The sequence below is a fragment of the Hippocampus zosterae genome, chromosome 1 (genome assembly GCF_025434085.1).
Source record: "Hippocampus zosterae strain Florida chromosome 1, ASM2543408v3, whole genome shotgun sequence".
Taxonomy (NCBI): Eukaryota; Metazoa; Chordata; class Actinopteri; order Syngnathiformes; family Syngnathidae; genus Hippocampus; species Hippocampus zosterae.
In genome coordinates this window covers 3,582,138-3,604,107 of record NC_067451.1, presented here as the reverse complement: position 1 = coordinate 3,604,107, position 21,970 = coordinate 3,582,138, and the positions used below count along the sequence as shown (strand labels likewise).

The window sequence follows — 21,970 nt, the reverse complement described above, 5'->3', positions numbered from 1 at the left end:
TCAACATTGGATGACCCGGCAGAAGAGAAGAAGAGATTTTGGTCTCATCTCTCCCTTCCTTCCTTCGTTCCCCACCCATCGCGCGTCAATAAAAGAGCAACGAAATTTCTCTTCATTATGCCCGACGACGAAAGATACTTTAGTTTCTGTTTGCTCGATTTTCTGTTGCTTGTCAAGGTCAGCTTACAAAAGAAAGACTGCTCTTGTTTTTTTTCTGAATGTGTGGGGATGGATACTCAGAACAGGGTGGACCTCTTTTACGGGGTACACAACAATCATGAAGAAAAACAGAAAATTACTAAAAATGTTTGGTTTTAGCTGTTGTTCTTTTTTTTGGGGGGTGATGGGTACAAAAACATTACAGACACGACACCGGTGACTTGTTTTTAGCTCACCGGCTTTACATCTGTTGCGCCCATTGTTCTCACATCTTTATGTCTGGTTCAGCTGGTTGCCTTCTAAATAATGACGTTTACGATCCGAAATAACGACAATATGCTCAAAGCGCATCGAGACAACTTGAGATACGCGATATAAATAACTTGATTCGGCAAATAAATGAAAGTAGGCCTGGCGTCCTTAAATTCTTTTAAAAAGTTTCACCACCGCAGAAACAAAAATAGAATCAGCACACTTTTTACACCTTCTGCCCCGGAAGCACCCAAATGAATACAGCTTCTGCTTAAGCAAACCAGCAGGAATATGCATAGAAATCTACATAAATACATAAATACGCCCGCTGTTTCCTAGTTAGCAGTGGGAGTCAGTTCCACAAAGCATGGCAAACAATAGCAAAAGAGCAAATAGGTGCTCAATGCATCCAGGTGGCGCACCTGCGTGCGTAAAGAACACACGCCGGGTGTGTCATGACGTCACGCCGTGAACAATAAGTTGTCTCCCCATCATGTGGCCGGTGGGACCCGAAGTGACACAAAGAGGGTGTGTGGACGCTCGGGCTACTCACGCTGCTGTTCTCCCCGGTCCAGTGGACCATCGCCTGGTTGTGCGTCGCATCCCCCTTGAGCACGAACGAGCTGCTTTGCAGCGACATTTGTTTTTCCCGGGACAGCGCTCTCCTGAGGCGGAGGGAGCCCTCCTCCGAGCCCTCGGCGCCGCCGGCCGCGTCCTCGCTTTCATTCGCCGGGGAGCTTTCCGCGCGTCCTCCGCGTCCCACGTCCGGCCCGCGGTGATCCCCAACGCGCCCGCGGTCACGGCGCGCGGCTCCCGGCATCGCGGTCACCGCCGAGACGGTTAAGAGCAAGACGCAGAGGCGCGCGGAGGCGGGGAGCGCTGCTTTGGCCATGCTTCGGGGCCGGAGACGGAGCACGAGACTGAAGGAAGGAAGATGGATAGGTGTGGACTGTGTGCTAAGCGAGGGAGTGTGAGAGGGAGGCGGGGCCGGGGGGGGGGACAATAGTGGGAACAACGTGGACGCTCTCCGTGCCAAACTGGAACTCAAGGCGGTGCACTGGCGCCCCCTGCTGCTCGCAGCCCCGCAAACCATCACTGAATCAACTCGACACAATCAGCCGCGTGATTTTATTCCGGAAAAAAATATAGAACACAGTAGCTACAGCGCAAAACGCACTCACCTGTAGTTTCTTTACTTGTTTTTTTTTAACAGACAAAGCATAATACTGACCAATTCAGTGTGACTTTATACTTGCAATAGCAGGATGGACCCTTTGGATTGGATTGGATACAACTTTATTGTCAAATTTAATCTGTGCTGTATGTTTACATACAGCACAGATTAAATTTCCTTCTCAACATAAAACAAGAGGAGCCGATGCGGGTGTTCGTGCCGCCATCAAAAGAAAAGTTAACAGAATCCGTTATTTTCGCGGGGTTATGTCTTTTTTAAATTATTTTCAAAATCTCACTTTAGCTTTAACCTGAAACCAGAAATGATATAAATAATTTTATTCTCCCCCCCCCCACAAAAAAATAATGATGTCTGCTTTTGCATTTGAACTCTTTATAAAATATAAGTGATTTCCAACAATTTCAGAAGCGCTGAAATAAAACAGTTACAGATCTGACATTTTTCATTTTCTTACAGCGGGTTCTTATCCGCTGCCCAGCAAGGAGGAAGAGCAGCGCTATTCATATTTGATGAAGGTGAGAGCCAGTTAATATTTGAGGAGCCATCGTCACTTTTTTCAGTCATTCTTTGATACGATTTGGTCTCTCTTCACCTTGACACAGCATGTCACTTTTTTTTTTTTTGGAATGAATTCATAATTTAGCAGAAGACCAAACTCAATGATATGGAATAGTGCAAGCCAGCGCAACGAACATGGGTCAAGATCAATAATGTAACCCTGGCTTGAACAGATCACATATCAAGATTTTGTGACACAGGTGAATTATATTTAGGAAACGGCGTAGCAAAGTGGGAAGACGAATTAATGTTCCGCAATGATAATGAGGTGGGCGACTCACCTCACTCTTTGAAGTCGTTCCCGTCCCCCCCTGACTGATGCTGAGCACTTAAATATCTCCGCCTCGGCTGTCACGTCGTGTCACCCGGAATTATAAGTGATGTGTTTAATGACTCACCTCGCCCACGGGACCCGCAGCAAGGCCACAGAGCACACAGTTGCTGCTCCTCGATAGGCTTGAATGACAAAGTGGCCTGAAAGAGAGGGAAACAATGACATGCAGAAAAACAAGTGCTTTGGCATCATTTTATCAGGCATGTTGATGCTCAGGAACGATGTTGCGGTAAGGAGTGGAGCTTCTATTGGACACGACAAGGCCCTACCTGATATAAAAGTAGTGCTTTGGCATCACCTGAAGACATCTACGGGCCATTATAAACCTTTTGAGTGGGTCACATTGATGACTCAATGTGAAATTTGGGCCTGTTCAGTTGAATGCAAAGATGATAGAGTTGCTGGAATTAAAGATCACAGCACCATGTAGTGGAGGATGATTTCATTATTATGCCTGTCACCATGCGTGGCCGTCCGGACAGACAAAAGCCAAATTAAGGGCTATTTCACAGATAAACATACCAATTTTACAATTATTGAGCGACGCAACCCTCATATTCTCTATGACAACGATTCATTTTTACCACCGCATTTTCGATTGAGCGTCAGCTCTTTACAATTACAGTTTATCCAGAAATTGCATTCCCTAGTTCAATAAACATCTCAAGGGATAGGGGGACGGACAAAGAAAATATATATGATTTAATCCTAGCTCTTGGTCTTAAAACATTTTTTATTTTAACTTACTTGAGTATTGTGTGTAATGGACAGTGATTGCTTCGTGCGCTTCCGTACTTTTTTTTTGGAACTTGTAAATAAGCAGTCAAATCCGTCCTTGTTATTTTTACCGGTGAACTATTGCACTTCCTACTCATATATAGTGTGCTTTCGAAATTATTTGGCATCCTTTGTAGGTAAAAATAACATGACAATGTCAAGAGTAGGCGCAATTTGTGACAGAATTAAGAATTTCATGACATAGTTTGCACCCACAACTAACCTGCGTCCATTGTTTAACTGTCCTTGATCACGTGTGTTGGGTTTCGCGTTCGCCCCACCGCAACCAAACTACGTCCTGTTTGTCATAACCTTTTCCAAGTACGATTGGTCAGAAAATATAGATCCCGCCTCTTCTCTCACCCGAATGGTTAGCGCCGACCACCGCGGCCATCAGTTTCTGGTGTCCTGTAAAGCGTGTGTCCCAAGGAACCTTCTCGTTTGCCCAATTAAGTAGGAAAATGGCGAATTTGTGCATACGGAGCCTGTCACTCGGAGCATTGCGCAACGTTGTAAGGTTAGCAACATTTCAATTTGACTTTAAAACGATATCGATGTGTTCGGTGCGTGAATAGCGTCTGAACGTTAGCATCGCGAGAGAGCATGATGACATAATTGGGCACACTGGGAGCAACATGCTGTTGTTATATATGTAGGAGAACCGTATATTAGCCCAGTTGGTAAAATTAAAGCTGTAATAAAAATAAATAAATTTGCCCTGTGTAGTTATATAGGTTCGTCGAAGGAACACTTCTCGGACGCGCCGGTAAAGACGTCATTGCCCGACGCATAAGTACGTCAACTGGTTGACGTCCAGTAATAAACACTGTTGTAATATTGTTTTGAAAGGGCATTTTAAAAAACATAAAACAGCACATTGATTTATGTTAACAATTTCTATAACGGCGCGATACATCATCTGCAATGAACCAACACGTCTGGTATTTCATTTTGTTTCCCCAGATTATCACCACGGCAGTTATGCACAGCCACCCAGCAGAAGAATGGACACGGTTCAGAGGAGGCGTCTGCTGAACAGGGGACGGCAGAGAAATTCCAGGCCGAGAAGACGCAGCTGGAGGAGCAGCTCAAGGAGATGACTGTAAGTCGCAACGCACACCTTCCGGCATAACTGTCGGCCCAGAAAAACCTTGTCTGACCTTTGTCACTCCACAGGACAAATACAAGCGAGCCTTGGCGGACACGGAGAACCTACGTACAAGAAGTCAGAGGATGATTCAGGAAGCTAAATTATACGGTAAACGCAGCTCCAAGTGTAGCTCTTGTGAAAGCGCTCTATAAATAAAGATGTCATGTTTTGTATTTAATGTTATATTTTGCGGGGTCATTAATCTTTAACTATTTACTGCGCCACCAGGTATCCAAGGCTTCTGCGAGGACCTGCTAGAGGTGGCCGACATTTTGGAAAAGGCCAAGGAAAGCGTGCCCGAGGGGGAAGTGACGAGCCAGAACCCTCACTTGAAGAACCTCTACGACGGACTGGTGATGACGGAGGTCCAGATCCAGAAGGTGTTCGCCAAACATAGCCTGGTCAAGCTCAACCCGTACGGCCTCAAGTTTGACCCGTACGAGCACGAGGCACTCTTCCACGCCCCCGCTGAGGGGAAGGAGCCCGGCACCGTCACCGCTGTAACCAAAGTGGGCTACAAGCTTCACGGGCGCACCCTTAGGCCGGCGTTGGTCGGCGTGGCCAAAGCCTCCTAAGAAAGCAGAGGACCACGTGGACATTTGGCGTGCTCGCCCTCACTGGACTGAACGTCACAATAAACTGACCCCCGACTTTGCCCCTCAGTCCCTTCTTGGAATTTATTCATGCGTTGGCAGGACCAATTAGAACGCAGGTGTCACCAGCCACAAAAATATAAATAAAATCATAATAAAAGGTACCTCACTGAGTGGCGAATGCTTGCGAGTATTTGCAAAACATGGTGACTGCTTTTTTTCATCAGGGTTTGTTGAAGGTTACATTAAGTGGCAAAGACATTTGCAAACAGTTTTACTTGTCACAAAGGGGTTTTCCTTTCACCATTTTACAAATTTATTGGCGATAATAAAAAACTATAACCCTTACCACCTGAAGTGAAAATGAAAGCACAATTGCGAGGTGTGTATTTTTTTGAGCAACTTTGCCTTCGAGATGCCCCTGCTAGCTTAATGCTAACAAATGGAAAATCCATCCGTGTGCTTACAATTAGCATCGATGACTCTTAATGCAACAGATATAAGACAAATGGTGAAAAACACATGTGGACGGACATCACAACACTCAACACACGTACATTCTTTACCCCCCCCCCACCCCAAAAAAAAGTAAAAGTAACCAAATGCAGTTTCGAGTCATTGAAAGTAAAATTTGCGTGACTATTCCACTGCCCCTTGTGGCCAAGTTGGGCACAACAAGAGCAGCACACTGAATTAAATGGAAGCATTATGTCATGATGCACAACCTGTGTACTTTACGTGATATTTAATTAGGCCATTACCATTTTTATAAGAAGTACAATATTAGAAAGTGCTAGTTTGCTTATTAAAAAAAAAAAACTTTTTGGTGGGGAGGCTGGGACAGATGGCATTTCCAGTCATCCATTCAATCAAATGAGTTTAACAGTCCTTCATGTTGAAGTTTCCATGTTTAATACATGTCCATACATACCAAGAGAGCAAAGCCCGCAGCTTCATCTGTGCAATACAAAAATCTTGATTTTTTTTTTTAACTTACAAAAGCTGTTACAAAAAATAATTCCAGGATGGAAAATACTGTACAGGTCACCAGTATTTCACCTTTTTCCATTTATACATCATTTACAAAGGGTCAGACTACTTTTGCAGGACAGGAAGAAAATACCGTCAGGCAAAACATCTGAGAAGTGTTTCACTTCATAATCCTCAATTGTTTTCATTTACTCATGACTGGTAAAAATTCTGGGAATTTTCCAACCCTATCAACAGACCCGAAATACTGACAATTCATCCTGCCCTTTGCAAACAGCAAAACATGGCTCTTTTGTCCTTAGTCCTGATATGCAAATACAGTAAACCCACACTGTGTCGCTTTCCGTTTTGGCACAACGCCTGCAAGTCCTGATTTGGAATCGCGAGCTGTCGGCGGAGTACCACAACATTCCACGCGGTAGTACTGAGCTTGACTGGATGAAATGCAACATAAGAGTAATAAGAAGATGCACAGGACGTCCCTGTGCATGAGTCCCAATTAGGGCCCGAGCAATTGATCAGCTGAATTAAAATAGGCCAAGTTCTTCTTTCTCATACATGAACACATGACAACCTAAGACGAGTATTCACTAACCAGGAAAAAAAAATCTGATGTTTCTCTCTGTTGTAAAATTAATCAAACACTAAAGGCCAAAGTATTGTAAAGCAGTGACATTTTCTACCTGCAATTCATATAGTTAAGCCTTAATGGCACCCAACAGGAAATTATTATATTCATTTTTTTTAATTAAATCGGCCAATAATAATCCATTAATGGAATTCTGTTGTGTCAAATATCGGAATCGACACTGAGCTTAACTCTCATTGGTCAGGCCCTCATGAAGTTAACAACTTTACAATGACTGCAACCATCCATGCTAATTTCATTAGCCTGCCTATGGGATTTCACATTATACATTAGCATTAGCCTAGTGGACTATTTCTTACAGTCTATGGTTTGGTTGAACTCCTAAAATACTGACCTTGGTCTTTTTTTTTTTTTCAGAAAACAGTAAAGATTGAAGCAAATTCTGATTATACTTACGAGTAATTTCATTTCAGGGGAACAACTGAATGATCTGTTCTGATTTTAGTGGAGGTGGCCAGCAACCTGAGGAGAACACATTGTTTCACTGTACTCTCAAATGTTCTTATGTTCTATGTGCCCCCCACTCGTCAAAACACGGTATTTGTATTAATACTGTGTTTGTGGAATATGAATAAAGCAGCAAAAAAATAAAATAAGACAAATCCTTGTTCTATTCATCACCGGGGACCATTTTGTGCTGGACTGCCACCTACTGGCAAATGAAACTAACATCACAGTGCCAACGGGCTCATCTTTTCCTTTGACTGCAAGTGGTTATACGAGATTCTCCCGTTTCTTAGCTTGATTGAACGTATCCCGATTTTTGGTGAGTGCGGCTGGAACGCAACCCTCGTGACCAACGAGGGACGGTTCACTGTATTTCTTGGGCCAGCGAGGGCTGCCGCTGGACACATTCACAATGTCACCATGACGGTACGAGTCAGTAGTTTGGTCTTTCCCTGTGTCGGGTCTAAACGGCGTCCCTGGATATCCAGCCGCTTTCGGTGAGGAAGGTGACGATACGTTTCCTGAGGACTTTGTCCAGGTAGCTGGGTAGCCGGCTCTTGGAGGGGACGCCCTGTCTCTTCTGCAGGTGGTCCTTGATGATGATGGTTTTGACCGTCAGGTAGCGCGCCGGGCTCAGGTTGAGGGAGTTACACAGCACCTTCTCGCGGTCCGACAGCAGCTCAAAGCCGGTCAGGTTCTCGATGGATGCGAACTCGCCCTCTTTGGCTTCCTCCTTGACGGCGCAGCCCGCCCCGAGCCCGCCGAGCACGCCTCCACCCGCACCTCCGCCCGGCGCCGTCCCGGTGCCGAGCCCTCCGCCGCCGCGTTTGGAGACGACCACGCTCTTGTTCTCTTTGCGTTTCTCCCGTTTGTGGCGGGCCGCCTCGTATTCGGCCGCCTCATCCAGGCGAGCGATGCCGCTGCGGCGGCAGCGCTGCAGTTCCCTCACTTTGTTCCTGAGTACGCGCTCCTTGTGCATATTCTCAAAGAGCTCCTCGACTTCTCGGTGGGCCATAAATTGGCAGAGCCCCCGCAGGCGCACCCGTTGCTCCTTCTCCTCCTTGTTGATCTTCCTTTTCGGCGTGGTGGGAACCGGCGGGCACGTTCCCGCTGCCGTCGCCGAACCCGGCGTCATCGCGCCGACTCCCGGTCCAACTGCGCCGCTCGCGACTCCCGGCGACTTATCCCTGTCCCGCATCTCTTTCTTGTCCCGGCCCAGGAAAACGGGCACCAGGCTGTAATCTCGAGCGATGTTCTTCCGCCGCTGTCGCTCGCGCAGTTTGCGCACGTACATGTCCACGTGGGCGCGCTTCATCTCGATCTCCACGTCCTCGTCGTCGTAGTTCACCGAGAGGCCGCTGATGAGCTTCTCGGCATCCTGGTCGTATTCGATCTCGTAGTCGTCGCGTAGCGGCATGTAGCCCAGCTGCTGCTGCTCGGCCAGGCTGACGTCCAGAGGCGGGAGCGGGACGGTGAGGCTGGGCGACAGCGCCCCTCCGCCGGGGCACGTGTGGTCCGTCACCCGGTTGGGAATGTTGTCTGGGATGCAGGCCTTTCCCAGGTTGCCGTGGATGTACATGGTCACGTAGTGGTCCATGACTTCCTGGGGTGTGCGGCCGGCTCCGACGTGAGCGGCCATGTCCTCCTAAACAATTTTTAAAAAACACAGGTGGCAAAAAAATATTCCCAGTGCGTTCTGGAAGGAGGGATACTTAAGACTCTTGCAAAAGTCAAAATATTGATTCAGCTTCTCTTGACTTGAGGTCAAGTAGTTGTTTGGAGCTTTATAATTCAAACATATATGCTAACGTCCATTAGCTTATGTTAGTGTTTTGTTTATGGACGTACATTATTGATTGGTGAAACATTTTTGGTGTTTACATGTACAATATTTCATTCTCTTTTGCTTTATGAGTCAGTTTTACAGTCAACTTTATCCGGGAGCATCAAAGTTCTTAATGAAATAATTGTTCAATAATAATTGATAAAGTTATACTTTGAAAAAAAAAACATTTTTGCTTGAATGTGATATCTTTCCAAGATTACCCAGCTTCACCTCCAATGGAATTTACTGTACCATTTCAACCCTCACCTTAGAGGAAAAAGCCAGCTAGCTAAAAGTCACAAAATATTGATAGGGTACAAATCAGGACCTTCACATTTTTTTCCAGGAAATGTAATCTCTCACATGTTCTCTATACAAGTTTAAGCGATGTAATTATATAAGGAATAAGGAATCACAGTATCCATGCCTTCAGATTGCAATGGATATTCAATTAATATTTATGGACGGTATACTTTGACTCCTCATTGCTGCTAAACACATTTGATATGTTTTGGAGAAGAAGTGAGTGATGACATTTTATGAAAAAGAACATTCAGGTCAAATGATCCACAATTTCAAGGTGAAATTATTGGTCAAAAAGACAAGGTACTAAAATATGCACCAATTTTGTGTGATTGCAGATTTGTTGAATTCCCTTTGCAACAATAGCTGTTTTACGCAGTAGTTCCCGATGCCCATTTTTTTGCTGGACTAATTAAAATTAGGTGGGCCATAGCTCCCAAACTCCTGTCTCCGATTGACCAAATATTTGCGATTTTGTGGTCTGCCATCACTATCGACGAGTACAGCAAGTTTCATTAAAAGCATAGAATGACCTTCGCACTTGACGACACTTTAGCATCTGTGCGTTTTTACTTCCACTTGAGCGTTGAGTCAGTACTTCTATTTTACACAGGTACTACATGTACTTCGACGTAAATACAGAGTATCGAGTACGTTTGCTCCCTCGGCAGGCATGCTACAAAACGTCTGTGAAGTGCAAAAACTTCGTACCCAGTTTCCGAAGCCGTACTGCTCGATGGCATCTAGGAGCGACTGCTCTTCCCTGCTCGTCCATCCTCCCTCCGCTTCGGGACCCCAGAGGGAGAAGCGACCGCCGTCGACCTGCTGGTAGCCGTGCCATCTCCGGTGGTTGCCGATTTCTGCGCCCGCCGAGAAGCACTCGGGACACAGCTCGATATCGGGACAGTCGGTGCAGCGAAGCCGGAGATTGGTCACGTCTGCCAGGCAGTTCACGCAGTACTTCTTCCCTAGGTCGGCCATGTTGGCTGGCTCTCGCTCCTTGTTGTTGGAGGCAGAACCCACGCGCATGCGTACTGAAGGGCGGACGCGAGCGCCGCTTTGAAATGCCAACAGCACCCTCTACAGGACGAGACCTGCAGAAATTGCGCCAAATGCGCATGCGCAATATACCTCTGCACGAAGAGGCAACGAAACATCAACATATTTCCTTTTTCAACATTCCGGTTAGTACGGGAAAATACCAAAATAACATCCGTTTATGTCATTAAAAAGCAGGAAAAGTACAAAGATAGTGAATGGCTGCTTATAGTTATGCATCTGGTGCAAACAAATTGTGGTTTTTTTTCACTTTTCCTTAGCAACACAATACTGGTCAATGAAATGTTTAATCCGAGATGGCTGGATATGTCCTGAAATTATTTTTGATTATAATTTAAAAAATGTCTTTACTTTTTCGCACATTGACTTTTTGAGGTATTTTTGTTTTTACGTTTAACCGATAAAAGTTTGCGCAATACAGATGTTACCATTCATTCATTCATCTTCCGAGCCGCTTGATCCTCACTAGGATCGCGGGGGGTGCTGGAGCCTATCCCAGCTGTCTTCGGGCAGTAAGCGGGGGACACCCTGAATCGGTTGCCAGCCAATCGCAGGGCACACAGAAACGAACAACCATTCGCACTCACACTCACACTCAGGGACAATTTTGAGTGTTCAATCAGCGTGCCATGCCTGAGAAAACCCATGCAGGTATGGGGAGAACATGCAAACTCTACAAAGGAAGGCCAGAGCCAGAATCGAAACTTGCACCTCCGCATTGTGAGACAGAAGTGCTTAACTGTCAGCAACGCTCTACCCTGCCCCAGGATGCCTTTTTTTAAAGGTGTTAATTTAACATGAAAAATAATGAAGTGAACAAATTAATTCGCGACAAAACATTGCCTTTTTGTTGCTGAAAATGGCTAAATAAGTTTAGTATCCCTTTGAATGCAAAATGCATGTATTTGAACTGTGGGAAGTATAAATGAATCGCTTATTTGTATTGGGGGAGGTATTGCCTCACTCACATGGTGGGCTTTCTCCCACTCGCTTCCTGTTATCAACGACTTGGCAGCTGGGCGAGTTCAAGGTCCTCCACTCAGACTATTCTGTTAAATTAAAAAAAAAAAAAGGAATCAAAAGCATGCAGATTTGGTGCGTAAATTTGAAACCAGTTCCCAAACAAAATAAAGCACGTTCTTCCTTCTTTTGTGTGCTTAACGAGCTTCGGGAACTGCGGCTTTGCTTGCCGAACATCCGAGAGCATTGCAATGAACAGTGAAAATAATCCCGGAAGTGTCACTGTACACGCACTTTGGAAAATCCTTTTTTTTAATGCGCTTTAAACGTAACCAAACATGAACATAATCGTGATCAATGTCACACTGAAAGCTCTGCTAAGTGAAAAACGTGAATATAGCGGACTTTTGGCACCATCACATGACGCCAACGTGTTATACAAAAGGATAGAAATGTCAACACTCCCAACAGAATGTTGGTTGAACCGAAAACTGTCGTGGGAACTCGTCGTGCGCACAACATTACGACGGGGATTGTCGTGCTGTGTGGCCGGGCGCTGGGAGGCTCTACACGGTCCTGATGATCTGCGTGTTGACAGTGGACGTGGTGCCCTCTCTGGCCCTGATCTTCACCTCGCGGTTCATCTGGCACCACGTGCACGGGAAACACCACATCAGCTTGCAGCAGTCGTCGCAGCAAGAACCCTGCGGGCACCGAAAATGGTTTAACTCGAGTGCATAAACGCTGAATCAAGATTGTACTTCAGAAATTGCTCCCAAAAACAAATATTTCCTAACTCTTTCAGTCCCAGCCATTTAAAAAAAAAAGAAAAAGAAGAGAAATCTCCAGTGCCTGCCAACAGTGACTTTTATGGCAATCATTTTTGGTTGCAAAAATCTCCAATGGTCCTTTTCTACCATAAAATCCACCAACAATGAAAATGTGCTTTCCATAGCCAAAGAATGCGTTTACAAATATTCACCAGCATAACAATTTTGCATGCGATAAATGTTACAAAGTATTTGCACACTATTAATAGTAGTAGTATCTAGTAGTGTGCGCGTGCATGTGTGTGTGTCTGTGTGTTTGTGTGTGTGCAAGCATTGTGCCGTGCATACATGTGTGTGAGTGTTTTTTTCCGTTTAAAAAAAAAACAGTTGATGGCAATTGCTGTTGACGGCGCACCCTGTTAGGAAACCTATTGACAGCAATTGTCATCAACGGCAGTCAAAGATTTAAAAAAAGACATGCAACTTGTTACGTCTCGGATAAACCGAGTTTGGTGGGATCCAAAAAGCGTAGACAAAAACAAGGTCTCCGTAGGAAAAAAAAAAAAGACAATTTAATATCTCAAATGCACCGAAATAAGGCGAGAACATAAAGCGCTGGTCCACAATAAGGATCCAAATGAGTAACAAAAAGTGCTTGCACAAAAGAGCAAGGAAAAATAAAGACCGCAAAATACCAATGAAAAACAATGTAACACCTGTACACGTACAAAAAGCCAGATCATCAAAATGGGTACCGAGAACTACAACGCGAAATCACGACGAGGTCAAAAGCCAATAAGTCAAAGAACAGCAAAGACAGCAATGCCATAGACAATACTCCGGTGTCCGAAGACGGCGGAGTCCTTAAATCGTGCTTCTATTGATTACAGATTGGCAGCAGGTGTGCTAAAAAGTCCGCTCATGCCACCTGCTGGCCAGAAACGTAATGAAACGAAACGTGACACAACCGAACTGTACTTCGGCAGTGACTCTCCCACGAGAGCGACCACACGACCCCGCCATGGGTGCCACAGAGTGAAGACGACCGAGCCGTTGACTCAGAGGGGGGCGGCCGAACGAATCGAGTGCCGGCAGCGAACTTTGCGCGCCGCTCGCGAAATCACTTGCCGCACGACTTCATCCATGGGACGTACGAAATTGTAAATACGGTCACCCGGATTCAATGTCGATGTAAAACAGAATTATGTGGCCCGGGGCCACGCCCAAATGGGCGACGAGTGAACTTGAGACACTGCGCCAACCGTAAACAATGGGGAGACATTGGTGTCGTCTTGGAAAACTAATTAAAGCCCTTCAAGAGGCACCGGCAAGACTCAAGGTCGACTGATGAAATTGTCGGCCCGTTTCCAAAACAACCGCCACATGGACTTTCTCCTGCCGTTGCTGCCGGACGGTTATCTTCCCCCCCTCCCTCCCCCTCACTTTGCGTGGTGGTGGTGGACCCCAAAAAGCAGGCAGGAGGGAGGATCAGGGTGTGTATTGCTAAAACACAGAGAAAACTAAATCCAAAAACAAAGTAGCAAACAAAAATAATAAGTGAAGCTAAAACAGAACCGTGACCGAAACAATCGTGACAGCAGTAAAGGAAGCGCAAACAAACAAACATGACATTAGCGTACAGCAACAATGACACGACAATGAGTGGTCGGGCTGGGAGTCCTTTTAAAGCACTAATTACATAATGACCAACAGGTGTGCAGCTGCAGAGGGAGCCCTACAGTGCCACCTGTTGGTCACAAACCGAATCATGACATACGTATGCTCTTTGTATCTCAATTAACAAAGAGGATCTGTTTTGGGGTGCTGGCAGGGACATTGACACTAATTTTACGCTTAAGTAATTTGACACTATACAACCGCATCCCTGACACGCCAATGCCTTAGTTGGCTTTTTACAAACTTGGGTCAATAAATCAGATTTTGACTCCCCCCCCCCCCTCAACAAAAAAGGAGTTTTTGTCTGCATGTGAAAGCTTCTCCTTCTGTTCCATTTGATGGGCTGTACTTAGAAACGTGGCCACATTGTGCAGAGACAATTCCGATTTTAGCAGCCGCGACTCGTCATCAATCAGGCGCGTTTAGTCCGGCCGCGCCTGTTGTTAAAAGCAACAGGGGCAATGCGCTGTGGTGCTGGGCCGCCGTAGGGGGGGCAGTTTGGGACGAATGGAAAAGCGGCGGTGCGCGCAGGAACCGAGTTAAGGACAACGTCTTGAAAACACGGGGACGGGGGGGGGGGGGGGTTCAGTGAACTTTGGGGATTGTGAAATAGCCGCGAAAATAACTCACCGTGGTTTCAAAGGTAATATATGATCATATATATGCCGACAGTTAACTGTGGGGAGCTTCAAAGAGCACAAAATGGCCTCTATAAAAGTCAAAACACAACTGAACTGTACTTGAGCACCGATTCTTTCCTGTACCACTGGAGGGGAACCCGTGGACCACATTTTAAGCATCATATCAAGAAATAAATCGGGCAACGGACAGCTTTTTACCGGGATCCCGTGGCGCTCCCTGATGGACGAGCGGAGCATGCATGACACGATGCAGCAGAAGTCAAGCAACGGCATGGCGCAGCACCAGCCGTGCTCGCTGGCCGTCTGGCACTGCATGCAAGGGAAGCAGCACAGGCCGCAGCAACCTGACAAAGAGACGACATTCAACCCGATGGCGTCATCATGTAAACATGGCGCATGTGTACAAGAAAACGAGCTGTACTTGGGGAAAAAAAAAAGGATTGAATTCAAATGTTTTGCACACAAAAGTTACAAGCAAATAGCATCAGTGTTCCACCCCCTAAAAATGCAATTTATTGCTCAAGTTACATGCAACTAAAAATGTACTTACAATTTCTACTAAGTTGAATCTATTCAAGACACATCTGTGAATTGTTCCATTGTGAGACAAATAAAAATTTTCTTATCTTATCTATTATGGAAGTAGTAAAAACAGTACTCGGGAAGTTTTACGATGACCCCGAGTGGCGAAATGAAGCCACAAGTGACTTACAAGTGCCCATGTCGCTGCAGCAATCACAGATCCCAGTGCTCCAGGTGGAGTGACGGAAAGAATTGGTCACCACTTGGGTCACCACCCGGGTGGGCTGCTGATAGATGGCCTGGGAGGGGGGCTGGTAGTAGGCCATGTCTGGAGGGGCCAGAAAATGTGTCAATCCAATAAGCAGTCATCTCACTGCGGCGGTACGTTTAAGAATCACTGCATACAGTTCAGTTGTAGTTCATTTTTAAGTTCAAATCGTTTGTATTGAATCACCGGCAATACAAGGACCTGTCCTGAAACAATTGAGACACGTCACGTCGGCATACAGTACTTCCTTGACACCAATTGGTCCATTGGCACCATCTTGTGGCAGCTTTGGGGTGTTACACAAAATAAACAGAGTACAATACAATACATGCTGATTTATATAGCGCTTTCACAACAGCCGCAGCTGTAACAAAGCGCTTAACAAAATAAAATAATAAACACAACACATAACATAAAACACGGCCAGTCGTGCAGTCCTAACCACTTTTCCGTCACACGCTTTGTTGTTTGAAGCAGTTTGAGATGAAAGAGAGAATCAAAGTGTCCTTTAACCAGTGGATCGGAGACGTCAAAATCTGCACACGTCGGCTACAAGCCAAGTTTCAAAGTCAACAAGAATATAAATAGATAATATAATATAATAATGTGTACATAGAGTATATATAATATTACTATATCTCATCCCCTGAACGTACTATACACCATTATAATAATACAGTGCAAATAATGTTTCTAATACAAATTGTAGTTGGTCCTAAGCTAGCTCGCTTGACCGGGGCAACCATTTTGAAATGCAAATATACTCGAAACACACTTTTTTTTTCTTTTTACACCAAATTTACCCACATTTGGTCACACACACTGAATGATACACTAATAATAAAAATGAATACGAATAATTATAGTTCGTACTGTTAGGGTTTGGATGTGACCCCAATAGCACGACAACAGGCAGGTATCGTGGAAGCCAACACTTGGCGTAGTTTATTTAAGAGTCTTCACAAAATCACTCAGGGAGAAGCACGAGGAGTCTACAAGGAAATGTCCGCACAAGGAACAAGAAGCTGCAGGAGACGGCAACAGAGTCCACTGGTGGTCTGTGAGTCAATTTGTACCACGTACAACATTCTACATTCTACGTTATTCCCATTTTAGCTTCGGGGTACTAAAATGGGGCCCCTCATCACGCCCACAGTCAACGAGGACGTTTTTTCAAATGGAATGTTTATTCGTAGAAAAAAAAATGAGCTAAACAGCTATTATTATATTCATACGCCTAAAAAGGTGGTCTTGGGGTGCTATAAACGTAGAATAACAATTCAAAGTTAACGTAATACAAACTACCTTTCGCAGAGCCATTTCATTCATTTGGTGGCCACGTAATTGTAACGGAGTGATATATTGCGTTTATTAAGTGATGACCTCACATAATCATTCATAAATATAAATATAAATGGGATAAGAATTTTATGACAGAGCCTTTGAAGTTCAAGTCAGGTAAAATCGACCTTGCACTCAAATCAAGTCTCCTCCCAAAGTTTAACAATAACCCTAAATCGGACCGACAGTTCAAATCAGTTAATAATAATGTAATATAATTAATATTTACCTCTTTTTTCTCTCTCTCTCTCCGTGTGTTGAGGAACTTGATAAAGAGGACCAACGCATTCAGGTGCAAGTCAAGTCTCTTTGTGGGAAAACTTTCGATTTCGACTGAAACCCTATCGGCCAACCAACTTCCTCTGCACTCCACCTTGGATACTGTATACTGTAAAACCAAATCACCTCGAAAAAAGAGGAATCGAAAGTGAACACACAAAAAGAAAAAAAGCAGTTTCATTCGGCAGACCCAGTATATATATTTTTAAATCATTCGCTACACACGTGATATTATGCAAGATCGTATCATTATCCATGAACACACGATGCAGGGAGGTCTATATGACCCATATTTACAGATCTTAATGTATACACAATTTCACAACAAAATTACAGAAGTTTTCAGGATGTTATCTGATTTCATAAATCATTGTATCATTATCGGATTTCTTTCACGCAAATATGACTTTGATGAGATTCAATTTCTTTCATTTCCGCTTCTGCACCCGGACTGGTTTTTGCTTTGCTAGTTTCCATATTCGTATGAACTCATGTTTTTGCCTCTTTCTTGCTTTGACAAATAAAGTCTCTCTCAAAAAAAAAAAATAACCAACGGATCCATATAAAGTGGATGGAAGAAGTCTGACGTCCTCCAATTCAAATGCCAGTTTTGGACATAAAAATTCAAAGTAGTTACGCAGATTATAATGGTGGACTATTGACTCTCATATTTGTGTCATATTCCCTCCCACAATAAAATTGAATTTGAACTTTAGGAGTGTGAACTTCTATTCATACATCCATTCATTTTCTGATCGGCTTTATCCTCACAAGGGTCGCTGGTGGGGGGCGGGGGGGGGTTGTATGCTAGAGCCTGTCTCATCTATCTTTGGGCAGTAGACGAGGGACATTCTGAACCAGTTACCAGCCAATGGCAGGTGAACTTCTATTACCTACTGTATATACTTACGTATGACCTAAACAGTTTCAGACAAATAGACGTTTTACTTCCGCTTGCTCAGAATCACTCAAAGGTTGTCCAAATATCTCCAAATAGAACACCACCGTTACTCATATTGATTGGAATCATACATTTTTTTATTCATACTTGCCAAACGTGGGAAGTTCACTGCGCCTAAATAGGATGTGAGACAGAAGATCAAGTTGCATGCTGGCGGGGGAATGGGGAGAGGGACTTGAACATAATAACTGTGTTGAATGAAGACTGATTTCTTTCTTTTTACTTTTTTATCTAGCTTATTTTCTGTCAAATTATTACTGTATATGTTTTATGTTCAATGAACAAACAAACAAACAAAATGGATACCCTCAAGGAAATTTAGCTGGCTTGAATGATACTCTTAGGAATGAATACAGAGCTGAGAGAATTACAAAATAAAAATACAAAGTACAAGCAAATCCGCAGTGACACACACACAAAAAAAACAAACTTGACACTCTCAGGAATTTATACAGAGGTGAGAGTTCAAGCAAAAGGGGACCTAACACAAGCAATGTACAGCTTGAAACAAGCACATCATTTCTTCAAAGGAGTCGCGGCTACATTTCGTGAAATTAGATGAAGTGAAAGACATTTTTTGGGAGTTACAAAAAAAGCATGGAGGTCAGTCATGCTAACCGAACCGGTGGTTCGCTTTACAAAAAAAAAAAATCACCTGTTCGCATTTGTTGGGGAACTTTTCGTAACCACGAGAGGTCAAATCAACGGGCTTCTACGCAAGTTTATTCATTTGACAAAAGGTGTATTCTATCTAACTGCCAGAAAATGTTGCGTTCTTTAGGGCGGGAGTGGACGTCCAATACAGTACTCGCATACAAATGTACACAACAGAGCCCCCCTCCCGGAAATCAATCCCCAGGTCAATCCCCCCGCCCGCCCCTCCATCATTCATTCAGTGCACAAGCTCCAGCTGGCTGCTAGAGAAGGGCAGCACGCCGCTGACGTAGTAGGCGATGCCGAGGGAGAGCAGGGCGATGACCACCAGCAGCAGCAGGACTCTCCAGAAGCCAAGGTCCTCCACAAATTCCTGCCAGGTGGTGCGGAAGCTGGACAGCACACCCTCGCTGCTTTGCAGGTTGGGGTTGAGCAGCGAGTGGCTCTCCATGGCGCTGGAGGCACACGCGAGGGGGGTTATTTTGGGGCGGGGCAGCCCACTTGGGTTAAACCATTTGCGAAAGGAAACGGAAAACACTCAACACCTATAAAAAACAAAATGGTTGGCAGACCATTTGGGTGCCACCTAACCTCTCGCTGTCGGCCATCTGCATGGTCTCCAGCTTGGAGTGGGCTCCTCGGTTGAAGCCTTTCACCTCCTGCTCCTCCAGCCCCTCCAGCAGCCGGATGGCATCCTTGTTGACGCCGCGCCTCTTGGCCAGCACCAGCGGCGTGGAGCCGTTGTGATTACTACGACAAACCAACGCAAACGGGCGCCGTCACGCTCCAGCGAATGAGCCGTGCTGTAAACGGTGGTACCTTTGTGTAACTTTGCCCATTGAAATTAAATCAAATGCCTTTAATTAATCACCGATTAATCAGCAGATTAATTTCAAACAGTGATCCAGCAAGTACTTGTCCCATAAGTGGCACACAGGCCAATGTTATCATTGTTAACGAAAACCAACAACAAAAAAATAACATTTAAAAAATATTTTTATTGATAAAATAAAAATGAATGTGTTTTAAGAAACATCAAAAAGTGACAAACTACATATTTCGTTAATAAAACTAACGAACACAAACTATAATTACAGCGAAATTGACCTTCGTCTTTGCCAACTAATACCATGCATCAGCTTTCAGCGTTCATTTCAAATCATTTATTTATTTAGGTTTTGCTGTACGTCCGTACAGCAAGAAAACTAAAACTAATTTTAAAAAAAAAACCTCGAACAAAGCAAATGAAAACATAAATAAATAATGAAAACTCATTAAAACTAAGTGAGTTACAAAATCAAAAGTCAAAATGAAAGTTCTGTTGCATTTGACTTTTTAGTACAATGCATTTGCTTTTCATTTTCAGAAGATGTGTGTAACTTTTATTTAGGAACAATTGTACCGTTTTTGGAGATTTTTTTCTAAAAGTAAATGCAGTACAGTATTCATGTTCGAATTATGCATAATGATATAAGAACTAGGCGGCCCGGTAGTCCAGTGGTTAGCACGTCGGCTTCACAGTGCAGAGGTACCGGGTTCGATTCCAGCTCCGGCCTCCCTGTGTGGAGTTTGCATGTTCTCCCCGGGCCTGCGTGGGTTTTCTCCGGGTGCTCCGGTTTCCTCCCACGTTCCAAAAACATGCGTGGCAGGCTGATTGAACACTCTAAGTTGTCCCTAGGTGTGAGTGTGAGTGCGAATGGTCGTTTGTTTCTGTGTGCCCTGCGATTGGCTGGCAACCGGTTCAGGGTGTCCCCCCCGCCTACTGCCCGGAGACAGCTGGGATAGGCTCCAGCACCCCCCGCGACCCTAGTGAGGATCAAGCGGTTCGGAAGATGAATGAATGAATGAATGAATGAATGAATGAATGAATGAATGATATAAGAACTATACACTTTTTAGAAAATTAAAGAAAAAAAAACGTCCCATTTTTGCACTTAAGCCTACTTGCACATGGCTACTGCATGATAATGTTGGTCATTATGGTGCTACGTGACGATGTTTATTTTCTTTTTTGGGTGATACTTGGTTAGAGAACAACTGATCTAAAAAAATAAAGCAACAACAAAAATATTTACAAGCAGAAATTTTACCGTTTTTTTTTACAAAACTTGGAACCTTAGTATTTGTTTAACTTTACAATTGAGATGAATTTTCAAATACAAAAACATGCTAAAAAAGTATTTTTGAACTGATAAAATTTGATGTGGATTGAGAGGATAAACAGTTTGTGCAGTACGGGCGCCATCTACTGGCACAAGAAAGTCATTTCCAGTGACTCAAACATTGAACAGCATTTACTGCTTGTTCAGAAAGTAACGATATGTCGGTATTTATTCGGCAAAAGCCAGCCGGTTATGATTCCTTTGAAAAGGGCAATACCGGCCGTGTATTGTTGGGGGACTCACAAGTCAAGGTAGAGTTGCATAAATGTGATTCGTAAAAGGACATGGCATTACTTACCAAATATCAATCTTCAGCCCATTGGACACCAAGAACTGGATAGTATCCACATGGCCGCACAGGTGCAGCGCTGTGTTCCCCTGGTAGTCCGTCGCCAGCAAATCGGCGCCGAACTTGTGCAGCAGGCGACAGATGTCAACGTTGCCCCGCGCCGCGGCTAAATGCAGGCCGGTGCGTCCGCGGTTGTCGCGGATGTTGGGGTCACATCCGGTCTCCAGGAGCCTCTTAGCGAAGGGCAGGTCTCCATCGATGCAGGACTGCAGCAGAGGGACGTTAGTCTGCGACGAATCGTTGATGAAAACATAGGACATGTCCGAGTGGGTGTCAGAAAGTTCCAGCGTACCTGCATGGGGAGGGACAATATCAGTTGCCAATCCGCAAACGCGCGCGCACCAGGAAAAAAAATGTTCAAGTGCATGAGACATGGAGTGGAACATAACATTTGACTTCGTAATTATTATATACGAGTTTTGAGAAAGGGGACATTTTCAAGAGGAACCCCGTTTTCACATGATCTGTATGGAGGAGGAAAAAAATTCCGTTAGCCTGTGGAAGGTGCTGCAGGTTAATGTGGGGGAAATATATATATTTTATTCCCACAAGCGGGAACAGAATGCACATTCCTTCAGGAGCTGTCACAGCTCCCACCCAGGCACCCTGACATTGAAAGAAGAACGTTTAGAGCCAATGAGCTAATGTTAGCCTGCGAGCTAAACAGCCGAGTCGGATCAAAATGAACTTATATGCGACACGACGAGAATGGAATCAAATACATGAGCAAGTGACGGGGAGAGGATAACATGTTAGCTGGCGATTGTGTGGCGTACCTGTTAAAATGTCCCAAAACAGCTGTGAAAATATTAGCCAACTAGCAGCTACCGCTACGTGCTGTGTTGTTGATGTCTTCTTACGTTTTTGCGTTTTCCTGACATCTAGCGGTCAAGCGTGCATCTAGAAAAGCGTTCGAGTTTTTCCACAATACCCATTATTAACTTTAATTGGGGTCAGCCATATATTTTACAAAATAAATAGTCGAAGAATTCAAAGTTCGATTTATGTCAGGCTATAAACTATTTTTATTCCAGCATGGTACTATTTTTGCCATATTTTAAATTAACATCTGCTAGCTGGTTTCGAGAGCTTTTA

At 44.5% G+C, this 21,970-nt stretch overlaps 5 protein-coding genes across 9 annotated transcripts in view; 1 reads left to right on the top strand and 4 right to left on the bottom strand.

Moving 5' to 3' along the window:
• Positions 1-3,304, bottom strand: part of sorcs2 (sortilin-related VPS10 domain containing receptor 2) — a 90,464-nt gene extending 87,160 nt beyond the window's left edge. For 3 of the 5 annotated variants that reach the window (XM_052062375.1, XM_052062374.1, XM_052062376.1), the window contains exon 1: positions 965-1,384. In XM_052062375.1, coding sequence (XP_051918335.1) covers positions 965-1,303 — 339 coding nt within the window. In that variant the 5' untranslated portion in view covers positions 1,304-1,384. Of the gene's footprint in view, positions 1-964; positions 1,386-2,562 lie in introns of those variants that run through there. The other 2 variants (XM_052062373.1, XM_052062368.1) reach the window with 2 other exon arrangements.
• Positions 3,305-3,632: 328 nt separating this feature from the next.
• On the top strand, positions 3,633-5,591 carry grpel1 (GrpE-like 1, mitochondrial). Its single transcript, XM_052062824.1, has 4 exons — positions 3,633-3,792; positions 4,239-4,377; positions 4,452-4,533; positions 4,654-5,591. Exons 1-4 carry the CDS (start codon positions 3,737-3,739, stop codon positions 4,998-5,000), a joined length of 624 nt encoding a protein of 207 aa, XP_051918784.1. The 5' UTR covers positions 3,633-3,736; the 3' UTR covers positions 5,001-5,591.
• A 316-nt stretch (positions 5,592-5,907) lies between these two features.
• tada2b (transcriptional adaptor 2B) lies at positions 5,908-10,264 on the bottom strand. The gene is made up of 2 exons (XM_052062576.1): positions 9,944-10,264; positions 5,908-8,749 (listed from the first exon to the last, which is right to left on the bottom strand). The coding sequence occupies exons 1-2, from the start codon at positions 10,259-10,261 to the stop codon at positions 7,568-7,570; spliced, it is 1,500 nt and encodes a 499-aa protein (XP_051918536.1). The 5' UTR covers positions 10,262-10,264; the 3' UTR covers positions 5,908-7,567.
• Positions 10,265-11,530: 1,266 nt separating this feature from the next.
• On the bottom strand, positions 11,531-15,210 carry ponzr1 (plac8 onzin related protein 1). Its single transcript, XM_052062898.1, has 3 exons — positions 15,052-15,210; positions 14,538-14,683; positions 11,531-11,955 (listed from the first exon to the last, which is right to left on the bottom strand). The coding sequence occupies exons 1-3, from the start codon at positions 15,185-15,187 to the stop codon at positions 11,818-11,820; spliced, it is 420 nt and encodes a 139-aa protein (XP_051918858.1). The 5' UTR covers positions 15,188-15,210; the 3' UTR covers positions 11,531-11,817.
• Positions 15,211-18,411: 3,201 nt separating this feature from the next.
• On the bottom strand, positions 18,412-21,774 carry LOC127599098 (ankyrin repeat domain-containing protein 46). Its single transcript, XM_052062786.1, has 4 exons — positions 21,652-21,774; positions 20,825-21,167; positions 18,956-19,114; positions 18,412-18,819 (listed from the first exon to the last, which is right to left on the bottom strand). Exons 2-4 carry the CDS (start codon positions 21,133-21,135, stop codon positions 18,603-18,605), a joined length of 687 nt encoding a protein of 228 aa, XP_051918746.1. The 5' UTR covers positions 21,136-21,167; positions 21,652-21,774; the 3' UTR covers positions 18,412-18,602.
• Positions 21,775-21,970: the final 196 nt, after the last annotated feature.

Bases quoted from the DNA above. Each gene is read 5' to 3' on its own strand.
- grpel1 (XM_052062824.1), top strand. From the start codon at position 3,737: ATGGCGAATTTGTGCATACGGAGCCTGTCACTCGGAGCATTGCGCAAC. The intron at 4,378-4,451 runs GTAAGTCGCAAC...GTCACTCCACAG, and splicing joins AGCAGCTCAAGGAGATGACT to GACAAATACAAGCGAGCCTT. The intron at 4,534-4,653 runs GTAAACGCAGCT...CTGCGCCACCAG, and splicing joins TCAGGAAGCTAAATTATACG to GTATCCAAGGCTTCTGCGAG.
- tada2b (XM_052062576.1), bottom strand. From the start codon at position 10,261: ATGCGCGTGGGTTCTGCCTCCAACAACAAGGAGCGAGAGCCAGCCAAC. The intron at 8,750-9,943 runs GTACGAAGTTTT...AAAATTGTTTAG, and splicing joins AGTACGGCTTCGGAAACTGG to GAGGACATGGCCGCTCACGT.
- ponzr1 (XM_052062898.1), bottom strand. From the start codon at position 15,187: ATGGCCTACTACCAGCCCCCCTCCCAGGCCATCTATCAGCAGCCCACC. The intron at 14,684-15,051 runs GTAAGTCACTTG...TCTCTTTGTCAG, and splicing joins CTGCAGCGACATGGGCACTT to GTTGCTGCGGCCTGTGCTGC. The intron at 11,956-14,537 runs GTAAAAAGCTGT...CGGTGCCCGCAG, and splicing joins GGGAGCGCCACGGGATCCCG to GGTTCTTGCTGCGACGACTG.
- LOC127599098 (XM_052062786.1), bottom strand. From the start codon at position 21,135: ATGTCCTATGTTTTCATCAACGATTCGTCGCAGACTAACGTCCCTCTG. The intron at 19,115-20,824 runs GTAAGTAATGCC...GGTTTGTCGTAG, and splicing joins GGGCTGAAGATTGATATTTG to TAATCACAACGGCTCCACGC. The intron at 18,820-18,955 runs GTTAGGTGGCAC...GTGTGCCTCCAG, and splicing joins CAGATGGCCGACAGCGAGAG to CGCCATGGAGAGCCACTCGC.